The 27,445-nt window shown below is 23.8% G+C and overlaps 3 protein-coding genes across 4 annotated transcripts in view; 2 read left to right on the forward strand and 1 right to left on the reverse strand.

The window, feature by feature from the left end:
* LOC127281653 (uncharacterized) overlaps positions 1-16,402 on the forward strand; it is a 113,530-nt gene extending 97,128 nt beyond the window's left edge. Inside the window, exons 4-6 of one of the 2 annotated variants that reach the window (XM_051305476.1) lie at positions 5,655-5,805; positions 11,432-11,554; positions 15,290-16,401. In XM_051305476.1, the coding sequence (XP_051161433.1) occupies positions 5,655-5,805; positions 11,432-11,554; positions 15,290-15,390 (375 nt within the window). In that variant the 3' untranslated portion in view covers positions 15,391-16,401. Of the gene's footprint in view, positions 1-5,654; positions 5,806-11,431; positions 11,555-15,289 lie in introns of both variants that reach the window. The other variant, XM_051305477.1, reaches the window with a different exon arrangement.
* Positions 1-22,961, reverse strand: part of LOC127281648 (elongation factor-like GTPase 1) — a 215,576-nt gene extending 192,615 nt beyond the window's left edge. The window contains exons 1-3 of the mRNA XM_051305464.1: positions 20,059-22,961; positions 19,676-19,798; positions 18,684-18,832 (exon numbers count right to left, since the gene is read on the reverse strand). Coding sequence (XP_051161421.1) covers positions 18,684-18,832; positions 19,676-19,798; positions 20,059-22,562 — 2,776 coding nt within the window. The 5' untranslated portion in view covers positions 22,563-22,961. The remainder of the gene's footprint in view (positions 1-18,683; positions 18,833-19,675; positions 19,799-20,058) is intronic.
* Positions 22,962-25,767: 2,806 nt separating this feature from the next.
* On the forward strand, positions 25,768-27,133 carry LOC127281496 (uncharacterized). The gene is made up of 3 exons (XM_051305215.1): positions 25,768-25,911; positions 26,265-26,393; positions 26,834-27,133. Exons 1-3 carry the CDS (start codon positions 25,870-25,872, stop codon positions 26,996-26,998), a joined length of 336 nt encoding a protein of 111 aa, XP_051161172.1. The 5' UTR covers positions 25,768-25,869; the 3' UTR covers positions 26,999-27,133.
* The last annotated feature ends 312 nt before the right edge of the window (positions 27,134-27,445 follow it).

The raw sequence follows: 27,445 nt of genomic DNA on the forward strand, positions 1-27,445 counted from the left end.
TTTTAATATTTCTAACACTCCTGAAAGCACGTTCATATAATATTAAGAAACAAAATGCTTTCAATAAAGATTTAAGAGATCGCGATTTTAAAAATTTCGAACACTCCCGGAACAAAAAAATTTACTAAAATCAAAAAAAAAAAAAAATGTTTTTAATAACATAAATTTTTTTCGTTCGCGAATTAAACGAATGCTTTTAAATTTAGTATTTAAAAAGCTGAAACTCACGTCTAAACAGGTCAATACACGAATTGCAACTGCTGATTGAATTATCTTTGGGATTTTCAATCACCCATTGTTATGATTATTGGCATAAGGTTCCTTGGAATTCAATGTAAATAAACAGCTTGCAATGCAGGTATAAAGATAATTAAACTATAAAATCGCTTCATAACATTGGAAATTTATTAAAATTATAAAAAATCAAAAAATATGAAGTTCTTCAATCATAATTTACAAATGTAAATATAATTTGAGGGAAAATTTTTAAGTCATCTTGACAAAAGTAGTGCGTGATAGTATTTAAATATAAATGGAATTTCTTGTTAATCACCCCCAAGGGTTGTTTTTACATTAAATATATTCTCTGCGCAAACTTCGAAATTAAAGTTAAATCTTGATATAGGAAATAAGCTGACAGGAGCTTAGAGCTAAAATTTGATTGATTCACCTTGAGCACATATATGTAAATACTAAATGCAATTTAATGGAATACTGTCATAGTGATACGTATGATAAGATACTTGAAGGCTCAACATTGTTTTATATTAATGATATAAATCCGATTGATTTACAAGAGATAGTGAAATCTGACATTGTTTAGAAATACATCATTAATTAAAATTACCACTACTTTATGAATTAATATACCAATATGATATATTATTCCTATATTTAGTTATCAATATTCACAAAAAAAACGTATAAAAAGTACGTTACAGATTTAATAACACAAAATTCGATTTTTTTTTATTTTTTATATCGGAGTGGTTTTCAACGCATTTTTGTTCGCCAAACACGATTCCGGATTCCAAAATTGTTTAGCACGTCTAAATTTTGAAAAAAGTGGGGCTAAGACCCTAAAAAATGTGTTTTTAAAGGTTTTCAAAATTTGTTTTCTCTTTACTCTCAATTTACTCAAAATCCTGACATTCTATGCTATTTTGGAAACCAGGATCATGTTCAGCGCACACGAAAACATTGGAAACGATTCCGATATCAAAAATTACCCAAAAAAAAAAAATTTTTGGGTCCTCTACCCCCACTTTTTTCAAAAATATCGAAAATCCCCAGAAACAAGTTTTTTGGAATTTTCAATATTTTTTTCTCTTTAACATAACATGCTGGAGACTTTCGTGTGGTTTTCAATTAAAGCTTGAATCGTACATTTTAAAACCCACATGCGCAAGACAAAAAATTAGAGAATTTTGAAAAAAGTGGGGGTAGAGACCAAAAAAAAAAAAATTTTTTATTATTTTTGATATTGGAGTGGTTTCCAATGTATTTTTGTTCGCTAAATACGATCCTGGGTCCCAAAATTGTCTAAAACGTAAATATTTTGAGAAAAGTGGGGGTAAGAAAAAAAATTTTCTGAAAACCCCCAAAAATTTTTATTATTTTTGATATTGGAGTGGTTTCCAATGTATTTTTGTTCGCTAAATACGATCCTGGGTCCCAAAATTGTCTAAAACGTAAATATTTTGAGAAAAGTGGGGGTAAGAAATTTTTTTTTTAAAAACCCCCAAAAATTTTTATTATTTTTGATATTGGAGTGGTTTCCAATGTATTTTTGTTCGCTAAACACGATTCTGGGTTTGAAAATTGCCCAGAACGTCATGTTTTTGAGAAAAGTGGGGGTAAGGAAAAAGTTTTTTCGAAAACCCCTAAAAATTTTTGTTATTTTTGATATCGGAGTGATTTTCAATGTATTTTTGTTCGCTGAACACAATTCTGGGTTCAAAAATTGCCCAGAACGTCATGATTTTGAGAAAACTTTAGAAAGGAGACAAAAAATCTTGAAAACCATCAAAAGCAAGTATTTTCAGGTCTTTTCCCTCACTTTTCTCAAAATCCTGTCTTATTAGATCATTTTCGGACCCGGGTTCGTGTTCAGCGGACAAAAATACATTTGGAAACCATTCCAATATCGAAAATAAAAAAACCATGCAGGCCTGTGTTATCAAAAGAATTCCACTGCAATATTTACGGAATATTTAAATGCATGCAAAGAGTGTTTAAATGTATATAAAGGAAATTTTTTTTTTTTTTTCTAAAAAGTCTGAGAGTTACTTTTCAAAACCTGTCGTGACAGAAGTACTTATAAATATATACCTAAACGATTTAATGTAATTCTTTAGGTCAAGTTTAGAGAAAGTGAGAAAATAAGTCAAGGCTTTTAGTGCGAACATGTTATTTTCCGCTGCGATTAAGATTTCGAATTTGCCACTTGATGCATATAAAGAAGAAAAAGAAGATGAAAAAAAAAGAAAATTTCTCATTACAGAATAACATATGCTATTTCACTTCATTATAAGCAGAAAGAAAGCTCGCAGAATTTATGATGAGATGACTATAATATATAATTAAGAAAATCGAGAGAGAGATATAATATATACCGCACAACGAAATCAATTAAGAAAATCACTTTTTTATCTACAATCTTTTCAAGGGGTAATTTTGCAGTGTATATATAGGTACGTTTTTATATAAACTAGCCCAATCAGATTAAAGGACCATAAATATTGCAATCGGAAATCATCATAGTTAAAATTAATATATTTTGCCCCTTTTATATAGAATGTATCGAATTATATTTTGATTGATTTTATTATTTTTCTGTCATTAATGATATAATTATATGAATATACAAATAACTGATGTATAATGGTCATTAGGAAACATGTCATAATGTAGTATTTAATGTGTAATTAACGGTAGATGGAAATACTTAGATGAATATTTACTAACATTTAATGAACACTTATAGCATTACAATAAATTATTTTATGTACTTCTGTATAGAAATAAGTGTATTTGGAACAATCTAACCTCAAAATGTATAAATTCATTATATTTTATTATTGAAAAAACACTTCTAAAAGTTTTTCAAAATCACCATCATAACATTTTAATAAAATTTTCTCTTTTAGATTGCAATCCTTCAAAACGAGCTTCAAAAAGATTGGCAAAAATTTTAGTGCAGCAGTTGTTCCAATCGAAAAATTTCTATATATTTATCAGTTATCATATAAAAACTCATGGTAAATATTAAATATGAAGTTAATCTGAATATAGAAATTTTTTTGTGGCAACTGCTGCACCACAATTTTTTCAGTGCAATTTTATATTATTTTAATTATATTTCAAAAAAATAATTTCATTTTAGTAAAAATTAATTTTTCACTATTTATATACTGAAATACAATTTCAAACTTTTCTTCTTATAATTGATCACTAAAGTATTTCTGTTTTAATTGAGATATGATTTACCTTTTATTATAAAATTGAAGAGGAATATTTTTAAATAAAGTGAATTTCATCTTGTGTCAATCTTGTGTCAAATTTATAAAAGTCATTCTTTTTTACTCATTTAAAATTAAATTATATTGATTAAGATTGAATTTACCATTTATTATTACTCGCATTAAATTTTTTTTAATTTGTTCGAATTAGTATTTTGTAGAATTTTCATCAAAACGATTTTCTATATTACAGAATTTTTATATAACCGAAAATTCACTTCACATAATTTTTATTTATTCGAATTTTCATTTGTCATAATTTTTATTTGATGGAGTTTTCATTTACCATTATAGCCATTTTAATTAATTTTTATTAGATAGAATTTCATTGCATAGAATTTTTATTTTTTTTTATGAATTGTTATAAATAAAATAACTTATTATTTATGTTAAATAAATTCATTTATTAGATTCAGTTAATTATTTAATTGAACGGGAAATACAATTTATTTGGTTTAAATAAGTATGTAATTTAAATAATTTTAAATTAATTGAATCAAATACGAATTTTTTGGATTTAAATAAAAAAAAAAATTTGAAAAAAGTAAGAGGCCGCTTCCACCGTAGGGATAAAAAGCTTCCGAGAGGTTAAAGGCAATAGATATATTTTGCGTCTGCGCAGAATGTTTGTAAGTTTCTGCGCAGACGCAGAATATGTCTACTGCCTTTAACCTCTCGAAAGATTTTGGAACATATGATTATGTTCTAAAAATAATTAGTTAGAATTTTCATTTTATGAAATTTCATTTGTCATAATTATTTTTGAGCCGCATTTTTTATTTGTTCGAATTAGTATTTTGCAGAATTTTCATCAAAATGATTTTCTATATTACAGAATTTTTATATAACCGAAAATTCACTTCACAGAATTTTTATTTGTCAGAATTTTTATTTGCTAGAAATTTTCATTTAACATAATAGGCATTTTAAAGAATTTTTATTGGGTAGAATTTCATTGCATAGAATTTTCATTTGTTCGAATTATTTGATATAATTTCCATAAAATCGATTTTTCTGCAGAATTTTTACTTAACCGAAAAATCATTTAACAGAATTTCTAATTGATAGAATTTTCATTTGTCCGAAATTGCAAATGGCCGAACAAACAATCGATTTCGGCGCGATTTTTAAAATCAACCAATCACAATTTTATAAAAAAATTTTGATTAGATGATTTTAAAAATCGCGCCGAAATTGTTTGTTTGTTCAGACATTTGCAATTTCGGACAAATGAAAATTCTATCAATTAGAAATTCTGTTAAATGATTTTTCGCTTAAGTAAAAATTCTGCAGAAAAATCGATTTTATGGAAATTATATCAAATAATAATTCGAACAAATGAAAATTTATCTGAAAGAAAATTCTATGCAATGAAATTCTACCCAATAAAAATTCTTTAAAATGCCTATTATGTTAAATGAAAATTTCTAGCAAATAAAAATTCTGACAAATAAAAATTCTGTGAAGTGAATTTTCGGTTATATAAAAATTCTGTAATACAGAAAATCGTTTTGATGAAAATTTTGCAAAATACTAATTCGAACAAATGAAATTTCATAAAATGAAAATTCTGCAAAATACTAATTCGAACAAATGAAATTTCATAAAATGAACTAATTATTTTTAGAACATAATCATGCGTCCCTAGATTTTTATCCACACAGTGAAAACGTCATCTAAATATTTTTTCCAATTAATTTCACTTAATTGAATCAAATAATTTTTTTTCAATACAGAAATTGAAAAGTAGGATATAGGGGTAAGAATTAGCAAGTGGGAAATAAGAAATAGAAAGTTTGAAAAAAGAAGGAGAAAGTGGAAAATAAATATAGGAAACTGGAAAAATAAGATACCTAAATGGTCCCATCACTATTAAATACCTACTCTGTCAATCAACACACGGCATTATAAATAGAACCAAGATGTTATTTTCCAATAAATATATTAAATATATGTAAATCAGTACACGGCAAATACTAAAACCAGTACTACTCAAAAGTAGTCGGAATTCTCGATTCTAAGAGTGAAAATAACATCATGCAGATAATGGATTTCACCTGATATATATAATAACAAAATAATAATAATAATAATAAGATAAAGAGGAAATCTGACAATTTAATTGGTTTTCAGGCGTTGACTTTGGTGAAGACGTGCGAGCCCGTTGCTGAAATGCGAGAATGCAGAGCCCCGAGGGATTGGTCGTTACTTGCATTACAAAATGTCAGGACCGGAAAGTCGCATTACCTCGTGATCTGTCGATGTCCCGACACGAACATACTCGGTAAGTATTGTATATATATATATATATATATACAAAAAGCAACTAACAAAAACAACGACCCTGTGACGATATATATATATATATATATACCCTTGCAGAAAAGTATTGCAAATTTTATTCCGTTTATATGTAGGCAGAGCTCATCGTAGGAATATAAAACTATATGGTCAAGCGATATATCGGGACTGATAGAGACGCTAGTAAATAGCATTACTCTACCAGTAAATGTAGAGAAAATAATTGACCCAAGAAAAACGATGATTGAAATAACGTAAAAGGAAAATGCGTAAATAATAGCTTTCGATCGTGAGGGTTTTTTTTTCTTATTTATCCCCGCAGTTATAGTAGTAGGATCGTAAACGCGTTCTCAAATGATCTTCTTCATCTCATCTCTCTTTATATGAATATACATTGGTATATCTTTGGTATTCAGAATAAATTGAAAATAGTACAGAATATCTATATGTACATGATTCGTTTGGAACATTAGTTATTACGTCAAATATATAAGGCAATCTATAATGTATTTGATTATGAGTTATGGGATATCTCTGTCCCTTTCAACTATAAAATATACACATATATAGAAACCTGATATGAATCATATATATATATATATATATATATATATATATATGTTACAGTCAAAGACCGAAATTGGTCATTCTCCGAGAATGACCGGTCAATGTCGACATTGCCAAAAATCGTTGGTCATTGTCGACATTGTCCTGAAAATTGCGAACAAAGTTCAAAATTATGCATATTATGTGTTCTTCTTGGTCAATGTCAACAATGACCGATACAAGTTGGACAAAGTTGTTAAAATGTATTATTAATTAAAATTTTTATTATTAAAATTGTTTAATTTTTAATTAATCATTTAAAATATGATTAATTCCGTAATTATTCGGAAATAATTTTTGAAAACAGTAGACACAGAATACGCTGTTAATGATATAAACAAAGTTAATAGAATTTCATTTGTGATCGAGCCATCAATAATGTATTGATTACAGTCATATCAAAATAAACGAAGTTCATAGTGATTAGTTTGACGTTAATTGTCGGTACAGAAACACTCGATTTCTGCGCGCAAAAATGGATTCCAACAATTTTAAAGATCGTTTCGACGAGGCTTAAAACAGGACAAAAGATGCAATTCTAAATGCCACGGTAGCTTGTCATGCTGCAATAAATAAATTAATTACAAAATCCTTTTAAATAAATTTTAATTTTAATAAATTCCTTTTATTCCTTTCTGTTTATTACGATTAACAACTTTGCCCAAACGTGACTAGGCAATGTCGACAATGACCGGTCATTGTCAACAATGCTTGGGCATTGTCAAATATTTATAAGCATTGGTAAAATTTTCAGGACAATGTCGACAATGACCAACGATTTTTGGCAATGTCGACATTGACCGGTCATTCTCGGAGAATGACCAATTTCGGTCTTTGACCGTAACATATATATATATATATATATATATATATATACTACCGTCGGAAATTGTCGGTACGATTAACGTGCAAGGAGTGAAAATTCGGTGTGGATTTTAAAGCAAGATATTTTTAAGTTAGAAAAAAGTTAGAGGTTTCTAACTTAGATGATTGGAAAGCTGATAAAATTCTGCTTCTGAATGTATATCAAAGAAAATTTTTTTCTTTTTATTTTTGTTATTATAACACCGAAAAGATTTCAAGAAAAAATTATGCAATTTTCGTACTTTCTTACTATTGTTTTTGACTTCCGGCATAATCTAGAATAATGTATGAAAAAATTTGACAATTTTACAATATAATCTTTAAGATCTCAGCTTTAATTTGCATTTTTGAAACTTAAAAAATGTTTTGTGGTTCCTGAAATATGTTAAAAAATGTTCGAGCATGTTTTTCTACAAGCCAGCAGCGAGGCGGCAAAAAGACGTGATGATCGACGGCTGAGTTGTAGAAAAACATGCTCAGACCTTTTTTAACATATTTCAGGAACCACAAAACATTTTTTAAGTTTCAAAAATGAAAATTAAAGCTGAGATCTTAAAGATTATGTTGTAAAATTGTCGAATTTTTCCATACATTATTCTACATTGACGCCAACTTCATGGAGATATTAAATGAAACATTTTTTTAATAATATTTATTAATATAAAGGTCCAAAATAATCACTTTTTAAGTAAAAACAATTGTTTATTTAAAAAATACAACAATTAATAATGAAAAAAATTCACTTTTTTTCTGCAACACCAAATAAATTGGTTTAAAGATCAAAATTTTCCTTACTAGTGCCTCCGACGGCCTTTGGCCGTCTCTGTTGCTTCTATTCTTTGTCCATTCAATTTAATTTTCAATTTATGTTTCATAATTTATTACAATTATTTTATTAAATATTTAATAATATTGTTAACAAAATGCAAAAAGGCATGTAATTATAGAGAAAGTTTCAAACAGAAAAATAATAATAATCTATTATATTTGTAAAATTTGTCTAAAAATAATAATAATTGTTGAATAATTTTTTTTTAAACTAAAAACACTTTTTTATTCAAGGTAATATTATTTTCATAATAATTTAATAAATTTCATTATTTTAAAAAAGCGCGCGCTATTTTGTCTTGGGCCAATGAAGTGATTTAAACTAAATGTAGGTTATGTTCGTGTCTGATTCATGACAGCTGCAAATATTTACAACAAATAAATACTTTGCAAGTGTATATTTATTGCAAATAAGTAAGTTATGCAAAATATATATGTGGAACAATAATTTAAGGTGATTTTTATAAAATGAATATTGATTTAGATGCTCTGGAAAGCAAAGTTCATTTTTTCTTACATTCGATTTTTTCGACCATCGAGAGTTTTCGATACATTTTCATGTGCTTTGCATGCACTGTCTTTTTTAAGAAAGGATTTTTCAAGCTTTAATACTACACAAGAAAAAATAAGTGATTCGAAATAGTTAACTCACAATTTATTAAAAAATGTTTGTTTTCTTTTTTGTATTTTATTTATTGTGAAACGTACGTCTGCTATAGTTGCGCGCGACGTTCGGAAGTTGTCGCTCTCGTTATTGAGCAGAAGCTCATTACACTAGCGTAGTAAAAAACATGTTGAGTGAAAAGTGAGGTTTTTCATCCTTCAAAAATGTTTTTTTTATGATTTTTTTGCTGCAAAGTAGATAATTAAAAACCATACAATGTGATAACCAGAAATGTTTACGTTTCGTTTAATGATAACATAACCTCACTTTTCGCACAACATGCTTTCTACTACGCTAGTGTAATGAGCTTCTGCTCAATAACGAGAGCGACAACTTCCGAACGTCGCGCGCAACTATAGCAGACGTTTCACAATAAATAAAATACAAAAAAGAAAACAAACATTGTTTAATAAATTGTGAGTTAACTATTTCGAATCACCTCATTTTTCTTGTGCGGTATTAAAGCTTGAAAAATAAGGAAAATTTTGATCATTAAACCAATTTATTTGGTGTTGCAGAAAAAAAGTGAAATTCATTTTCTATTTTAAGCTGAAGCGTATGAATAACTTAATCCAAAAAACAACAATTTCAACAGTGCCAAATTTAATAACCTCGAATTTCTATATTATATTTTCAACAAAAAAAATATTTTGAGTCATCATTTTTTGCCAAAGATCAAATTCATTTCAAATTAGACAAACTGAAACGTCGTTAATTTAAAATTTAGGGGAAAAAAACTTTAAAGTGTTATAACATTTAAAATAATTTAGATGTCTCATTTTTTATTTTTGCATATGAAAGAGCTTTCATTTTTCTTTTAAAATCCGTTGGAAAAATTAAAAAATGTTCAAAAATAACAAAATGGCGGACATTTTAATAAAAAAATAAATTGTTTAATTAAATTACTCAAAAATACCACTTTTTTTTGCTCAAAATTTTTTTATGGATTTTTTATATATAGTTTTATTTGTTGTTAAAAACAACTTTTTAGTTTGAGGTTATGTTAATAAGAACCCTTAAAAATGTTTATTTTAACTAAATTCATATTTAAAAGAATTTTTATGTAACAGATTCACATGTAACATAATTTTTATTTGACAAAACTTTTATTTAAACGAATTTTCAATAAAGAGATTTTTTTCATATAAAAAAATTATTATTTAGCAGAATTTTCTTTTAATAGAATTTTTACTTAGTCGAATTTTTAAATAGCAGAATTTCCATTTTATCGAAACTTCATTTGTCGGAAGTTTCATTATTTGTATACGAATTGTCATTTGAGAGAATTATCAAATTATCGAATTTTCATTTAACCGAAATTATAAATGTCCGAAAAAATATCCAACAGAAAAGTTTTGGCGCGAATTTTAAAATTAATCAATCAGAAATAAAGAAAATTGTGATTGGTTAATTTTAAAATTCCCGCAAAAACTTTTCAGTTGGACATTATTGTTCGGTCATTTGCAATTTCGGTCAAATGAAAATTCGGCGTTTTCAAAATTTCTATCAAATGGCAATTCGTAGAAATAAAAATTCTGGCAAATAAAGTTTTTGTGAAATAAAAATTCTAGTATTTAAAAATTCGACTCAGGCAAAATTCTGTTAAATGGAAATTTGGTGAAATTGGAATTGTATTATAAATGAAAATTCAGTTAAATAAAAATTCATTTAAATGTTAAATTAGATTGGATAAAAATTCGGCCAACTAGAAAATCTGTTTTTATAAAAGGTTGACTAAATAAAAAGTCTGTAAATTGAAAATTCGTTTAAATAACAATTCTGCGTAAAAACATTTTTTAAAATTATTTTTAAATAAAAATTATAAAAATTATAAATTTTCATAAGTTTTAAAATACTTAAAAAATTGTAATTGCAAGAAGAAATTAAGAAAAAAAAATTTAATCCAAATTGGTACTGAATGAAATTAATATTTTCTTATAATAAATTTTTAATCTACCTTCCAAGATAAGAAACAAATAAAAGAAGAAGCAAATAATTATCAAAAGTGATAATTATCTATAAGGTATAACGATAAAAATAGAATTAAAATTACACCCTCGAGTATTAAAAATTGTTATGAATATTCAAAAGCAATTAAATCCATTAATTTTAATTTTCAAAAAAAAAAGAAAGAAAACAATTATTAATTTTCAAAGTGCAATTCTTTCTCAATATCCACCAATATCTTTTATATAAATAAAAGAAAAAAAAAATTTTTTTCCTTTTTATTACTTTCTCGTATTTCACTGAACCAGATGAGTAACAAACTTGAACAGTAAATTTCAATTTAATTTTCAATTTTTTTTTTTTTTTTCATTTCAACACCTGATAATATCAGCTTATTTCTCTTTTAAATATACATAAAATAATAATATATTATATTCTACGTGATTTAAATTGAATGAACAGAATTATATATTGCAAATGCACAAAGTATATATCGTTGATAATATATATTTAATAGGTGTTTTATTTTTCCGCTTTTTTCTCATAATACGATGAAGATATATAATTAAATTTCACTTCTAAAATCACCTCATTTACTGTTTTTATCACGTTTAACCCAATTAGCAATAGTGTTACAAATATATGCGAAACTATAATTTTTAAACTTTTATATTTCAATATTTTTTATTTTTTTATGTAGAAGGACCTATGAGCCACGATCAACCAACTTATGCTAGTGTACCGGGAATTCGAGTCTATGGAATGATGTGTGTGCAAGGAATCAGAAGAGGACGTCCATTGCGACACATACGCAGTCTTTTAGGTATGAAAAAAAATTTTTAATTTCTAAAAGTTTCAATTTTCAAAAGTTATAATTGCTAGAAGTTAAAATTTCTAAAAATTTGATTTATTTAAAATTTGAAATTTCTAGAGTTTGAGTTTCAAAAAGTTATAATTACTAAAAGTTAAAATTTCTAAGATGTAAAATTTTTAAAAGTTACAATTTCTAAGATTTAAAATTTTTAAAAGTTACAATTTCTAAAGATTAAGTTTTCAAAAATTTCAAATTTTCAAATATTAATTTTGCAAACAAAATAAAATGGTAAAAGTTTAAATTTCCAAAAATTAGATTTGTGAAAAGTTTGAAATTTCGAAAATTTTTATATCCAAAAGTTATAATAGTTAATTTCCAAGAGTTCTAATTTTCAAATTTTAGAATTTCAAAAAAGTTTGAGTTATCAAAAGTTATAATTGACAAAAGTTTAAATATCCAAATTTTAAAATCTCAAATTGTTCAATTTTCCAAAAGTTTTAATTTTCAAAATTTAGAATTTCTAAAAGTTCGAATTTCCAAGAATCAAGTTCCAAAAAATATAATTCTTAAAAATTCAAATTTCCAAACGTTCAAATTTTTAAAGTTTCAGTTTCCAAAATAATTGTTTTAAGTTCAAATTTCAGAAAGTTCGAATTTTATAGTTTCAGTTTTAAAAGTCACCATAGTTCTAATTACCAAAAGTTTTAATTTTCAAAATTTAAAATTTCAAAAAGTTTTAATTTCCAAAGTTTAATGTTCCAATTTCCAAAAACTAGATTTGATAAAAGTTTGAAATTTCTTAATTTTGAGTTTACAAAAGTTATACCTAATTGCTAAAAGTTTAAATTTTCAAAATTTTAAATCTCAAAAAGTTCGAATTTACATAGTTCGAGTTTCCAAAAAATATAATTGTTTAAAGTTCAAATTTACAAAAAATTTAAATATCCAAATTTTAGAATCTCTAAAAATTCTAATTACGAAAGTTTCGAGTCTTCAAAAATTATAATTTCTAAAAATCCAAATTTCCAAATACCGAATTTCTAAAAAATATAATTCTTAAAAGTTAAAATTTTAAGTTTTGAGTTTCCAAAAACTTATAATAGTTAAAAGATCAAATTTGCAAAAGTTTTAATTTTAAAATTCAAAAACTTCGAATTTCTAAATGTTTCAATTTCCAAAAATTAGATTTGATAAAAGTTTGAGATTACAAAATTTATAATTACTAAAATTTTAAATTTACAAAATTTAGAATCTCAAAAAGTTCGAATTTCCAAAAATTCAAATTTCAATGTTTGAGTTTTCAAAAGTTATAATTAATAAAAGTTCTTTTTAAAAATTCAAATTTCAAAGTTTCAGTTTTCAAATGTTATTTAATAGTGAAAACTTCAAATTTCAAAAATTTCTAGGTATCAAATTTTAGATTTCAAAAAGTTCGAATTCCTTAAATTTGAGTTATCAAAAATTATAAATGCTAAAAGTTTAAATATCCAAAATTTAGTATATCAAAAAGTACTAATTTACAAAGTTTGACTCTCCAAAAGTTATAATTTTCAAAAATCGAGTTTCCAATGATAAAATTCTTAAAAGTTCAAATTCCAAAGAATTCAAATTTCAAAAATTGAGTATCCAAAATATAATAATTGTTTTAAGTTTCAATTTTCAAAAAGCTTTCCAATTTCAAAAAGTTCAACTTACCAAATTTTTATTTTCCAAAGGTTATAATTTCTAATAGTTCTAATTTCCAAAAAATAGATTTGTTAAAAATTTGAAATTTCTAAAATTTAAGTTTGCAAATGTTATAATTTCTAAGAGTTTAAATTTTCAAAATTATCAACATTTAGAATCTTAAAAAGTTTCGAATTTAAAAAAAAATATAATTATTAAAAATTCAAATTTCCAAAAAATATAATTATTAAAAGTTTAAATTTCCAAAAATTCGAATAAATATTAATTAATAACAATTTTAATTAAAATAATGTTATTTTCCTGAATATTTGATTATAATAAAAATTTGCAGTAAATACAATTATTATACGATATATAATAAGAAGAAAAGTTTCATCAAAGTTTCATAAAATTTGTTCTCGGTAAACTTTTATACATAAACTGTTCGCTTGCTTCAATTAATTATTATTATTATTATTATTATTATTATTATTATTACCATTATGCAAACTCTTTAACTCAGAAATGAATAAATTTACGTAAAACTCTCAAACCCCGATTTTATATATACATATATATATATATGAAATTCATCAAGTTTCTTGTTTCTCTTAATGAAAAATAAATTATTACTACTGAATGAAAAAAAATCGAGTAAAGAGCTATATTAAGTTTGTTTATTAAAACTTCAATAATTACAGAGCGTGGTTTAATTTGAAACTTGACTTTTCAAAAGAGATTTTCATGTTTATTATAAAGAAGCTTTGAAACTTGTTAAAGAAATTTTATATAAATTAAATGTTTGTTTATATTCTTTTATTGGCTTGCCCACAAGTTCCCACGACAATTTTATAACACACCGATTTTTTACTTTTCAATTTTTAATATATAGTTTAATTGCACTTCCTGCTTATACTCTTGACGACATAGAAACGTCAACCATATCGATCGTTCTAATAAAAATTAATTAATGAAACTTAATACACGTATAATTTTAATACATGTATGTCTATACATAAAACCAGGAAAATTCAAGTATTAATGTTGAATAATTATCGGTTTAAAACTTTTATTGAATTTGACAGAATTAGTATTAATAAATTTTATTTATTTATTTATGTATTTATTTAGATTTATAAAGATTTAAATCTTTAATAAGAAACTTTTTGAAAATATTAAATTTATTGAAACTTTATTGAAAATTCAAAAATTTTATTACAAACATTAAAAAGTTTCAACAAATTTTAATTTGATATTTGAAAAACTTGAAATTTATTAGAAATATTTTTAAAAAAATTTCAATTTATTAAAAACTTATTTAAAAAAAATTCATAAATTCTTATTTAAATCAATACAAATTAATAAAATAAATTTTACATTTCTAACAAAATTTTATAAACTTTTTAAAAAATTTTTAATTTATTAAAAACTTTATTGTATATTCAAAATTTTATTACAAACTGCAAAGTTTTAACGAATTTGAAAATAGATATTTAAAAAACTTGAATTTTATTATCAGCTTTTTAAAAAATTTTAAATTCAAAACTTTTTTAAAAAATTCAAAATTTCAAAAATGTAAAAAAATTTTTCTCAACAATTAAATTTTTAAAAAATAATTCTTTATTAAACAATTGGAATATTGTCAAATTTGATTTTTTCAAATTTACTAACTAAAGAAAAAATGTAATTAAATGAAATATTTTTAATTTTTCCTTTTTTAAACATCGATAATTTTTTTTTGAATATTAATTATATATTATCTGTTAAAAAATAATAAACCGGAAATTTTTCGATATAACCAAATTCATTGTCAAAATTTTTAAATTAAAAACATTACAAAAAAAATACGAATAAAAAAATACAAAAATGGTTTTTTATTAAATCATCTTCATTTTATTTTTTTTTGTAATAAAATGATAGAATACTCATAAAAGAACCAAGATTTAAAATGAAAAAAATCAAAATGAAGAAAAATTGACCAAATATTTATCGCTATCAATAAAAATTAATGAATCGAATCAAATAAATATAAGAGTATAAAAGTGATTCCAAGTCTAATATTCACGCATTATTTTCCAGGTTTATTAGACAAACAGGAATTAATCGAAGAAAAGGAAGCAAGAGCAACGTTCCCTTGGCATATGGTTCCACATCTAATGGAAACAGCAAACTGGGACTAATTTTCGATAAAATATAATTAAATGCCGCCGGTAAAATGGCACTAAACTATTTATTAAAAAAAAAAAATATGAAGAAGAAGAAGAAAAAAAAAGCCTAGCTCGTCGTTCTATTCATTTCGAACATTCTTTTTTTTTTTATTTATATGATATTTATTTTAATCGTAGCCAGAGACTCGGCAATCAATTATGCGTCGATATTAGAACTATAAAATGTATTTTTTTTCTCTCGTTTATATAACGCAAAAAAAAAATTGCTTTACGAATTAGAATTTCGCAAAAGCTCGTAATTATTATTTTTTTAATGTGAAAAATCACTAACATGGCAAAACGACGCTTAATAATGAATTAGCTTTAATTTTACAGACTGCAATGCAATAAATTTACTTTTAATATGGGAAATAATAATAATAATGAAATTATCTTTAGATTCGATATTTGTTTTCCTGTTTTTGTCTTTTGTTGAACTGCAGTCTCTATCTCTCTTTCGCTCTCTTTTTTTTTCAAAACTACAAAATATCCATGATCATAATTCAACTATTCTGCATTTATCGAATTTTTTTACACGTTGAATTATATCATGTACTCTATGTCTCTCGATTTTCTTGCATTAAATATTATTTCTATTTTAGATGACCGTCGCTATTCGGAATCTGTATAATTTATTATTGCTTCTATACTCGAATGAGATAAATTTCATCATTTATATATCTCGTGAGAATATATTGTAACTATGACTCGCGTCTCATAATGATAATAGTGATAGAAAATTTTCAAATGCAATTATTCATTAATTATTAATAATAATAATTATTTAATCCAGTGATTATAAGGAAAAAGAATTTTAATTTTCCGTTACAAAAAAAAAATGTTATTAAAACAAAACTATGTTAGAAAAAAACATTTAATATTAAAAAAATCATAATTTAGCAAAATTTTGCTTTATTTCAAAAGAAAAAAATTTAATTTTCATTTTATGAAAATTGACGGCACAATTCGTACTTCTTAAAAATTAAATGCAAATAAAATATAAATATCAAAATTTTTCTTGATTTTAATTGTGCTTTTTTAATGTGAAAAATTAGAATTTTCTTAATTAAAAATCTTAAGAAAAATTATGAAAAATACTATAAAATACTAAAATACTAAAATTCTTTAAACATTTTTTGTGAGAAAAATTCGATAAATTAAATTTTTTTTTTATATTTTTCCTCATGAACAGGAAATTAAATCCAATTTTTTATGATCACTCTATTATGCATAAATCCGATAAACTGCAAAAAAAAAAAAAAAATCTATGCTACTATTTTTGCAGAAAAAAAATCGAAAAATAAAAATCTATTTTTTTCTTTAGGCTTAAGTGTGTATTTCAATGCGATATGGAAACTTAAAAATGTTCAATCGATAGTCACAAAAAATTAATTAAATTTAAAACATTGTAATTTTTTTTTCAAAATTTTCCAAAAGAATAATAAATTCTTTAATATTCTTGTTTTCAAATCAAATGAATAATAAATCATCAGATTTCAGTTAATCAGAAAATTTTTAATAATTAATATTAAAAAATATAATTTTTCTATTACTTTTATATCTGATTTTCAATTGAGAAACGAAGATTGAAGTTATAACTTTATAAAAATATTTGTAATATATATTAATAATTATAAAAAAAAATTATATTTATTAATTTTATCCAATTATTAACGTTTTAAAAAATCAAAAATTTTGGAAAAACGTAATTTTTTTTGATATTTTTTATTTTTCAACAAAATTTTCATCTCTGTGAGAAAGCAAATTTTTTTCATAAAATTCAGAGAAAAAAATATTTATTTTAACTCCGAGCTAAATAAATATTTATTTACATATGAAATAAATTTTATTTCACGTAAATAAATAGTTATTTAACTTTGATACAAATACTAAAACTTAACAGCGGTTTTTATTATTGTTATTAATTAATATTAATAACTATTATTAATAATTTTAGAGTAATCCTATTTTTAATAATAGTAAATATTAATAATAATTAAGAAAAATTAATTAATTATATTGCAAAAAAAAAATTTATAAAAATAAAATGTAAAAAAATATGAATTACAAAATTAAACATCAAAATTATAAACGACATTTAGATTTTCTAAATTACAAACTATCCGTATAATAATTTTTAAAAAATATTAAATGAAAAATCAGTTTTAATAAATTTTTTTAATTTTCTATTATTTTAAATAATAATTTTAAAAGATAAGTAAAATTTATCAAATTTTCTCGCCACAAAAATGTATATGTAACAACAAAATATAGTAAATTAACAAATTTCAAAAAATTTGATTTTCTGATTTTCTATAGAGAAAAAAAAATCAATTGAACATTTTTCTGTTAAAGTGTGTTAACGATGAGTTATAATTTTGTTTTTCTCAAAAATTTCAATCTCGTACGTTAACAATAAGGGAGTCGGTGCAATTTTTGATATTATAATTTTTATTCCAAGAAATTTATTATTTTATATATATATATTTGAAATATATATGAAAATATATATTATCATAAATTAAATATTATATATAAATCACCAATCATTCTTTGAAGGAATGAGAAAAAAAAAAAGTTATGTGATGTGATTGAAACGGAATGAAAGTGTTTTCCATGCAAAGCCATTAAAAAATATATCTTTTTTTCTTTTTACTACATATTATTATATATTATTTTTAACTTTATATTATAAACTGTCCAAACAAATAAAAATGTAAGTTAAAATATTTTTTAAACGCTACATAGCAATTTTGTTTCGCCTCGAAAATTATTATTATTATTATTATTATTATTATTATTATTTTTAGCACCTTATTAATATAACAAGCGTGATTATTTTGTAGTGGTATGACCAGTAATTCTATTTTGTAAATAATAATTGTGGCGTAAGATTGATAATAAAGGACTTGTATGAAAGAATCATTTCATTTTCTTATTTCTCTTTATAAATATTTTTCCGAAATTCATATTTTTGAATTTTTTATTACTTCGAAATGTTAAATTTTCGAAAGAAATTTTTTCAGTAGAATTTTCTCGTTTATGATAAATTTAATTTCTAAAGAATCAGGAAAATTTTTTTACTAATTCTTAGTATTAATGAATCAATAACAATTTCTATGATTTAAAGATTTTTAAATATTATTTCTAATTTAAAATCAAGTGAATATTACAAAATTTCATCACAGAAAAATCGTTCAACAATTATAGAAATTAGAAAAATTAGAAAATTGTAAAAATATTTTTTAAAAATTCAATTAACTTACCTAATACATCCGAATTGACGAGTACACTGCAAAAATACATTGGTGTCACAAGTCGAGGTCTCCTCATGCTGAATGCTTTTCTGCAAGCTTCTTTGCAAGCTGACATTAAATGTCCTCCAAGATGTCCTTGACTTTGACTTCCACTTTCGCTATGAAAATATTTGAAAAATTATTAAATTTTTCCCTCGTTTAATATTGAAAACTAGAAGAAAAAAGTTCTTAACAAAAAAGTAGCGAAATAAATTTAAAACAAGTATAAAAATAAAATTTTAAATTCTTTTTAATTCTTAATAAAATTAATTATTCTATTATTAATTATAAAATATTCTTTAAACTATTACCTACTACTAAAAATTATTAAATAAATGAATTAATTTCATTAATTTGATAAGAATAATTTTTCGACAAAAATTTCAAGAATTCGATAAAACAGATATTACTACTAAAAATTTTAATTTTTTTATTAAATTAAATTTTTCAAGTCTAATTTATGAAAATTATTCTAATTCAGATTTGTGTTCTTTATATATTTTTTTTTTAGATAGAAACGGAAAATTTCCAAATTTTTGAACAAAATAAACAATTTTCTAAAATCAATTCATCAAATATTGATTAAAGTTGAATTATTTTCTCAATTTTTTGGAAAGATAGAAATTGGAAATAAAAATATTTATCTCCAAATAATTAATAAAATAAATGAAATTATCTTTAAATAATTAATAAAAAATTAAATTAAAATTATTTCTAAATTTTCTAATCAAATTATTATAATTATTCATAATATTGTTTATTGAATCAAATAATTGAAAATATCTTCAAATATTTAATTAAATAATTGAAATTAGCTTTGTAACCTTCCCCCCCCCCAAAAAAAAAAAGCGTTACGTATTTTTTGAACGTTCCCTAAATAAATAATCAATAAAATAATTGAAATAATCTTCAAATATTGAAATAAACAATTAATAATTAATAAAATAAATAAATAAATGAACCTCTGAGAATCTTCATAAATCTCCCATTTTTTGACCACAAAACAAACACCCATCATTGGCTCCTCGCAAAGTGGTCCAGCAAATGTTGCCAATTGAAAACCATTGATCATGCTGTTCTCGTATCTGTTTATAGAAGAAAATAAACATTAATTTAAGTTTCTTTACACTAATAAATAAATTATTTAAATTTTTTCAATTTAATTATTAAATAAAAAGAATTATTATTCTTATTGAAGTGAGTGTTTTTTATTCTTTTTTTTTTTTGGTAAATTGTTGAGAAAATTTCTGTAATTTTGAAAATAAGAATATTTTTCACAATAATTCAAAAAAAATTTAATTCTAATTATAAATTGTAAAATTAAAAAAAAATACAAGAAACTCACACAGCTCTATTATCAGACGATTTACTATCCAAATCATTAAAGAAATAACTCTTAAAATTCGTCTCATTAAGTAAAATATTTGGTCCACATTTTCTTGGGCCAAATGACCATATTTTCTCCACAATCTCATCATCTTGCCATCCAGCTTCTTTGAATGCATTATTTAATTCATTTTTAAATGTTTCAATGGCCTTATTTTTTTTATTAACAATTAATAATGACGAATCTAATGTTAAATTTTTTATATCAAGAATATTTTCATCCTCAATTTCACAATCTTTATTAATTAAATTACCATCACAATTTTGATTCAATAATTTAATAAGATCACAATTTTTCTCCAATAATTTTGTCACATTCTCAGGCAATGGTTTAACATCAATTTCAAAATAACATTGTCTATTAGCTGTCCATATTTCAAGACTTGATTCATTTTGTTTTTGACTTATTAATTCATTCATAACATCAAGTTTTGGTGGTGGAATGACTGTTTCACGAAATGAAACAATTGGCTCTGAAACATTTACCTCAACATTTGCGTATCTCAATTTTAAATCCTCTAAACATCTCTCAAGATGTACTTCACCAGCTGTATTTAGAACAATTTCCCCTGTTTCTTGTATATGAACAACAGCACAAGCATCAGCTTGATTCAATAATTTTAAGCCATTAATTAATTTTTGTAAATCATTTGGATGTTTTGGTTCAAGAGCAACGCGAAGAATTGGAACAGCAAGTGATGTAAGTTCTGAGAATGATGGACACGCCAATGATGTTGAGAGTGTTGCAGTTTTTAAAACATGATCCTCAAGACCACCAATACCAATTAAATTACCAGCTGGTGCTTCTTTTAATGATTCTAATTCTCGTCCCATTAGGAGGTATAATTTTTTAATTACAACTTTTGTCACATGTCGTCCAGATTTTAAATCTTTTAACAAATTTATTGGATCAACAATTTCACCAGCCGCCTCTCTTTCCAAAGCAATTCTTGGATCGTGCTTTGGACCAAGAACATAAACTTCACTTCCCTCTTTCAATATTCCCGAATAGACACGAGCAAATGCTATTAAACAATTCTCACATTCCTCCTCAAAATTCATCTTTTTTTCCCCCTCAACAAATTGTACAAATTCATCAGTTTTTTCCAAACGTTCAGCAAGTCGTTGTTTTGCAATTTCTCTTCTTTGTGCCATTTCCTCGGGACTCAATGGTTTTGGTTTATTTTCAGGCAATGATTTTCTATCAACAGAAAACATTTTTGAAATAAAAACAATAATCGGTGCCTCATGCGACGAGTCACATGATAAAAAATATTTTCTCAATTCCCTCGTTTCTTGTGACAATGATGTAAAATCCAAATTTCCACTCATTAGACGTTCAATTTTCTCCGTGGTAAGATTATTAGGCGCTGGTATTTTATCACAAACCACATTTAAACATGATCTTGCCAATGGTAACCATTGTGTAAAAATTGCCTGCAATTGTGTCTTTGAATCAGAATGTCTTAAATCACGTGTTGTTAATTTAATATTTAATTTCTCCACCATTGTACAAATTTTATCACGATCCTTTCTTATCATCACTGTATCGTACATTAACCAAATATTCTCCAATATTAATTGAACAAATAATGGTTTCTTTGCCTTCTCCTGTGCACCTTTAAAAATTCTCTTTAATTTTCCATTTAAATAATAATCACCCCACAATGTTTTCATTAATGTTCTCTCGCTAAATCCCAATTTTTCCATATAAATTTTTGCAAATTCCCTTATACCAAAACCCCAACCATCAACGGCGCTGGTAAATAAAACATTACCATTTTCAGGTGAAAAATATAATTGTGAATCATCAGCATCCTCGAGTGCCGATTGCCAATCGGCTAAATCACATTCTCCACTTGGATTTTCATTTTTAATTTTCATTTCTTCTTTTTCCTCACGTTCTAAAATATCGCTGGTAAATAATTCGGCGGTGACTGCATTTACTTGTTCAAGTACTTGACTCATATGAACATATGCATCGAGAGGTGAAAGTTTCATTTCAGTGATGAGACGATCAATTTTATTGAGTATCAATAATGGTTTTAGACCCTCTAAATATGCAATTGCAAGTGCTGAACGTGTTTGTGGGCATACACCCTCGACAACGTCGACAACAACCAATGCACCGTCACATAAACGTACGGCTGTTGATACTTCGGAGGCAAAATCAACGTGACCCGGTGAATCAATGAGATTAACGAGATATTCCTTGGAATTAAATATATGATAGAGGCTTATTAAACTTGATTTCATTGTAATACCGCGTAGTTGTTCATCGGGACGACTATCTAGATAGCGTAATTTACCAGCTAATTTATTTGATATTATTCCATTGCTCGCTACCAATGAATCGGAGAGTGTTGTTTTTCCATGATCAACGTGTGCGAGTATGCAAATATTGCGAATTTGTCGCGAATCACGCTGCAATTCTTGCAACTTTTCAGAATTTATTATTCTCATTTTTTTTGTTTATGGCGAATATTTTTAATAATATTTTTAACCGAATATTCGAAAATTTACTTTAAAAAAAGAGCTTTATTTTTCAACGATAATTGTCCTTTTTGGAAAAAGAGATTTTTTTTTTGCTAAAAACTACCGAATATTCGAAATTTATTTTTAAAAACGATAATTGTCCTTTTTTAGAAAGAGATTTTTTTTAGCCAAAAACGTTTACAGAATATTCGAAATTTACTTAAAAAAACGATTTTTATTTTTGCGAAACGACGATAATTGTTCTTTTTCAAAAAATAAATTTTTTTTTCGACAAAAATTACCGAATATTCGAAATTTACTAAATTAAAAAAAAACGATTTTTATTTTTGCAAATCGACGATAATTGTCCTTTTTAGAAAATGACGATTTTTTTTTTGCAAAAAACGTGCACTGAATATTCGAAATTCACTTACAAAAAAAAAAAATTATTTTTATTTTTGCAAAAAGACAATTGTCCTTTTTAGAAGAAGAGATTTTTTTTAGCCAAAAACGTTTACCGAATATTCGAAATTTACTGAATAAAAAAACGATTTTTATTTTTGTAAAACGATGATAATTGTCCTTTTTTAAAAAAGTGATTTTTTTAGCAAAAAAAAAAGCTACCGAATTTTCGAAAAAACAATTTTTATTTTTGCAAATCGACGATAATTGTCCTTTTTGGAAAAAAATATTTTTTATCATCAAAAAACTATCGAATATTTGAAATTTATTAAATAAAAAAACGATTTTTATTTTCTACGAAACGACGATAATTATTGTCCTTTTTGGAAATAAATAATTGTCCGTTGTTTTTTTTTTTTAAAGACGATTTTTTTCGCGAAGAAAAATTTTCTAAATTCAAAACAAATTTTTTTCGCAATTTTCTAAACGAAAAGGTTAAATTTCTTTTTTCAAAAAAAAAAAATCGAATTTACAACACTTATGGGGAAAAAAAACGAATTTCCGACACTAAATAAGAGAAAAATTGAGAAAAAGCAAACAAAAAAATTTGACACTAAATATAAAAATAGAAGAAAACGACACACATTTAATTTTTTTTTTTAACACGAAAGGAGAAAAAAAATCGAAAAATATTTCACCCAAAACAAAATCAAATACTTAATTTCGAAAAAAAAACAATTTTCAATCAAAAAAAACCAACTTTTTAATTGCGTAAGTTGATGAAACTTTTGACAAAAAAATAATATTTTAAATATTTTCTCTACAGATCACGAAAAAAAAAACAATCACGAAAACAAAAATTCGAAATTTGGAAAAAAAAATTATATATTTGTCCTATAGAATTTAAAATTAAACACTATTTCACTTTATTTTGTTTCCAAAGTGCAAAACGTTCACTAAACACCAAAACAACTTGTTGATTGACAAACATTGATTTCAAATTGCACAACATGCCCGTGACTTTTTGTCGATTATCCAAAAATAAAAAAGTATTAAACGAGGACACACTCGTGTAATTATTTTTATTCAATGACACAAAATTGTGTTTTGATAATTTTTTTTTTTCCGATTGACGGAAAAAGAATTTTGCTATGGGGAAAATTGGAGACACACGACAAAAACGTGTTTGTCAGCTGATTGTCGATTCTTTTCGCCTTTTTTTTGTTTTGAGGTTAGATTGACATGGAAACTTGTGTTTTATAATACACTTTTGTTTGTTTTGTCGCGCGTAAACTTGTGAATAATTCAATTATTATGATAATAGCACGCACTTTTATTGTTGATTATTTAATTATTATTAATGCATTTCTTTGAATTTTAGGAGAAAAACAAAGGAGACTTCAAAGCCGACTGATTTTTCTTTCTGACATCAAATCAGGGTGAAGTTAGTTGCGAATCGATTTCTCCAAGAACGACGTCGAGAGAAGGCGATTCGATAAAAGTCGAATGTGCAAATTTAAAAAAAAGAGAATAATTTTTTTTATAATTATAATAAATAATAAAAAATAATAAAGTAAATCATAATTTTTGGATATTGAAATATTGTATGAAAATATGGGGTGAAAATAGGTGGGATTATTTTGTATCAATGGAAATCTAATTTAACCTCAAATTTAAAAATTGCAAATTTACAAACCTGTTTTACATTCAGATACGTCATAATTAGTTATGAATTTTACTAAAGCAAAAAATGGTCAAGAACTTGATTTATAAAAACTTGTTTATTTTTTTCTTATTAAGTATTAAAACAACGACAAATCATTTGAACTCGTTTAATTTGTTTCTTGATGTGAAACGGCGGGTAAAACGAATGATTTACAGAATGATACTTAAATACACTCTACACTGTGGTACAAATTTTGCCACTATACAGGGGCATGTGTAACATTTGACAAAAGCTTTTGATTCTCTTTTAATTATTACTTTTGTTAATTATTAATCAACAATTTTTAAATTTGAGTTCAACAATATTATTATAAATAATAATATAATAAAAATAATAATAATAATAATAATAATAATAAAATAATAATATTTTACAATTTATTACAAAAGTACATGTCCGGTTTATCAATTAAATAAATAAACAAATAAAAATAAATTTTAATCCTTCAAAAAAAAACATTAAGTTATTTATATTATTATAAAAACTAATAGAATAATAAATAATATTTTAAATAATAATAACAAATAATTTTAATAAAAATTAATATTAATTAATTTAAAAATAAAAAATTATTTTAGATAGGTACCTAAATACAAATATATTTTTATATTATTTAAAAAATGAATAAATAAAATAAATAAATTCGTTTATGTTCATATAAATAAATAAAGAAAAATACTAAAAAAAATATTAAATAAAAAAATATTAATAAAAATAAAAAAAATATTAGATAAAAAAAATGTTTTAAAAGTAAAAAAAGTTTTTTTTTAAATAATAAAAGAAAATTAAGTAAATAGGTAAAACAGGTCAAATGATAGAGAATTTTTATAATTATTGATTAAATAGTAGGGAAAATAAAAAAAAAAATTATTTCTATCACAAAAAAAATACAATTCAAGGAAGTTGATAATTAAAATCAAAAAGTTATTAAAACGTGTTCCATCAGTTTTGTTAGTTTTTAAAATACAGGATGTTATTTTTTCACCAAGAATTATGTAAAAAAAAAATGTCAAAGGCGCAAATATGAATTAAATTTTGTGATTCTTTTGATAATCAACATATTATTACTGACACTCGAAAAATAAAAGAAAATTACATTTCAATTCAATATAAAATGTATAAAAGTTGAATTATCGCACGCATTTATGGAAAAAAAATCCATTAAAAATGTTCAAAGCAATTCTTTTTGCCTGTCTCTGTATCGCTGTGGTAATATATACCTATATATAATAAATTCAATTCATAAATTTGTAATGAAAATTTTTATATTATTTTATATTTATTTATTTATTGGTAATTTAGAATTTAATATTCACAAAATAAAAAAAAATTAAGAGAGAGAGAAAATTCCGTTTATTTTAATTCAAAAAATTTTATTGAAATTTAAAAAAAAAATTCTCTTATAAAAAAGAAATTTTTTAGTTTATTTTTATGAATTAGGAAAAATTAGAGAAAATATTTTTTTTTTTTAATAAGTGAAAAAAATTCTTTTAAAATAATCAAATAATTATTAACAATATTTTTTTGTTAAACATTAATTTGTTAATTAAATATTATTTTAGCTTTCTGTCAATGGGCACAGACAACAAATGTCCAGACAACCTCAAGGACATCAGAGACGTGGAAATAGTTTAAATCGACCACAGGACAATGCTAATCGTCAAAATGGTCCAAATCAATCTCACAACAGAGTATGATTAATTTTTCATTAATTACAAAATTTTTATAACAATTATTTTATTTTTAATTATTTTATTTTCTATTATTTATAGGTACCTATTTATTATTTTATTTTTATTTATTTTATTAATTCTATTTGATTTATTTTATTACTATTAACAAAAAAAAATAGTTAATTTTAAAATTAATTTTAAATTTAAATAATAATTAAATTCTTTTTTTTTAATTTAAAAAAATTACTATTAAGAAATAAAATTTTTAAATTGCAATAAATTAAATAGAATTAAATGTGTGATTAAACAGTGTTATTATAATTACCAAATACACCGTAATTACCAATTTTTAACATAAAATCTTTTTTTTTTTTAAATGATTTTAATTTATTTTTAATTATTTTCTTTTTATTTTTCATTAATTAAAATTTATTTTTAAAACTATTTTTTATTTACAGATGATTCGTCAACTTCCATCAATGCCTGGAATGAATCCAGCTGAAATACCACAATTAATGGCCGATGGAGTTCAAAAGGGAATCGGTGTTATGACTAACATGATGAATCCTGGTAAATGGATGCAAGCAGCATCTCAAATGATACCAAAATCTGATTCTAATTAAATGGAAATTATATATATATATATTCATAGATATTTTCTATACGAAAATATATATATATTAATTCAGTAAATTTAGATGTTAATATAAAAAAATAATAAAAAATAAATTTACATGTTAATTTAAAAAAACAATAAATCATCAATTTCAAAAAAAATTTTGTAAACTTTTTTTTATCACTTTTTATATTAATCTATCAATTAATTTATAATTGGATTTCAACAATTTGAGGAACACATTTTTTCATGCCGTGCCAGAATGAAAAAAACGTTCTCCAATTATTATAAATTTTATATAAAAAATAAAGAAAATTATAATTTGTAGAAAATTTTAAATTAAAAAAAATTTTTTTTTACTCTAAAACTAATAAATATTTCATGTATAAGGGTTATATTACCACCCAGATAGCTTGCAGCAACCTTGCAGCAAGCTTCAAATGTCCCACCTGAC

This window comes from Leptopilina boulardi, unplaced genomic scaffold, assembly GCF_019393585.1.
Source record: "Leptopilina boulardi isolate dan_hultmark-lab unplaced genomic scaffold, ZJU_Lbou_2.1 LbouV2_273, whole genome shotgun sequence".
NCBI classification, from domain to species: domain Eukaryota; kingdom Metazoa; phylum Arthropoda; class Insecta; order Hymenoptera; family Figitidae; genus Leptopilina; species Leptopilina boulardi.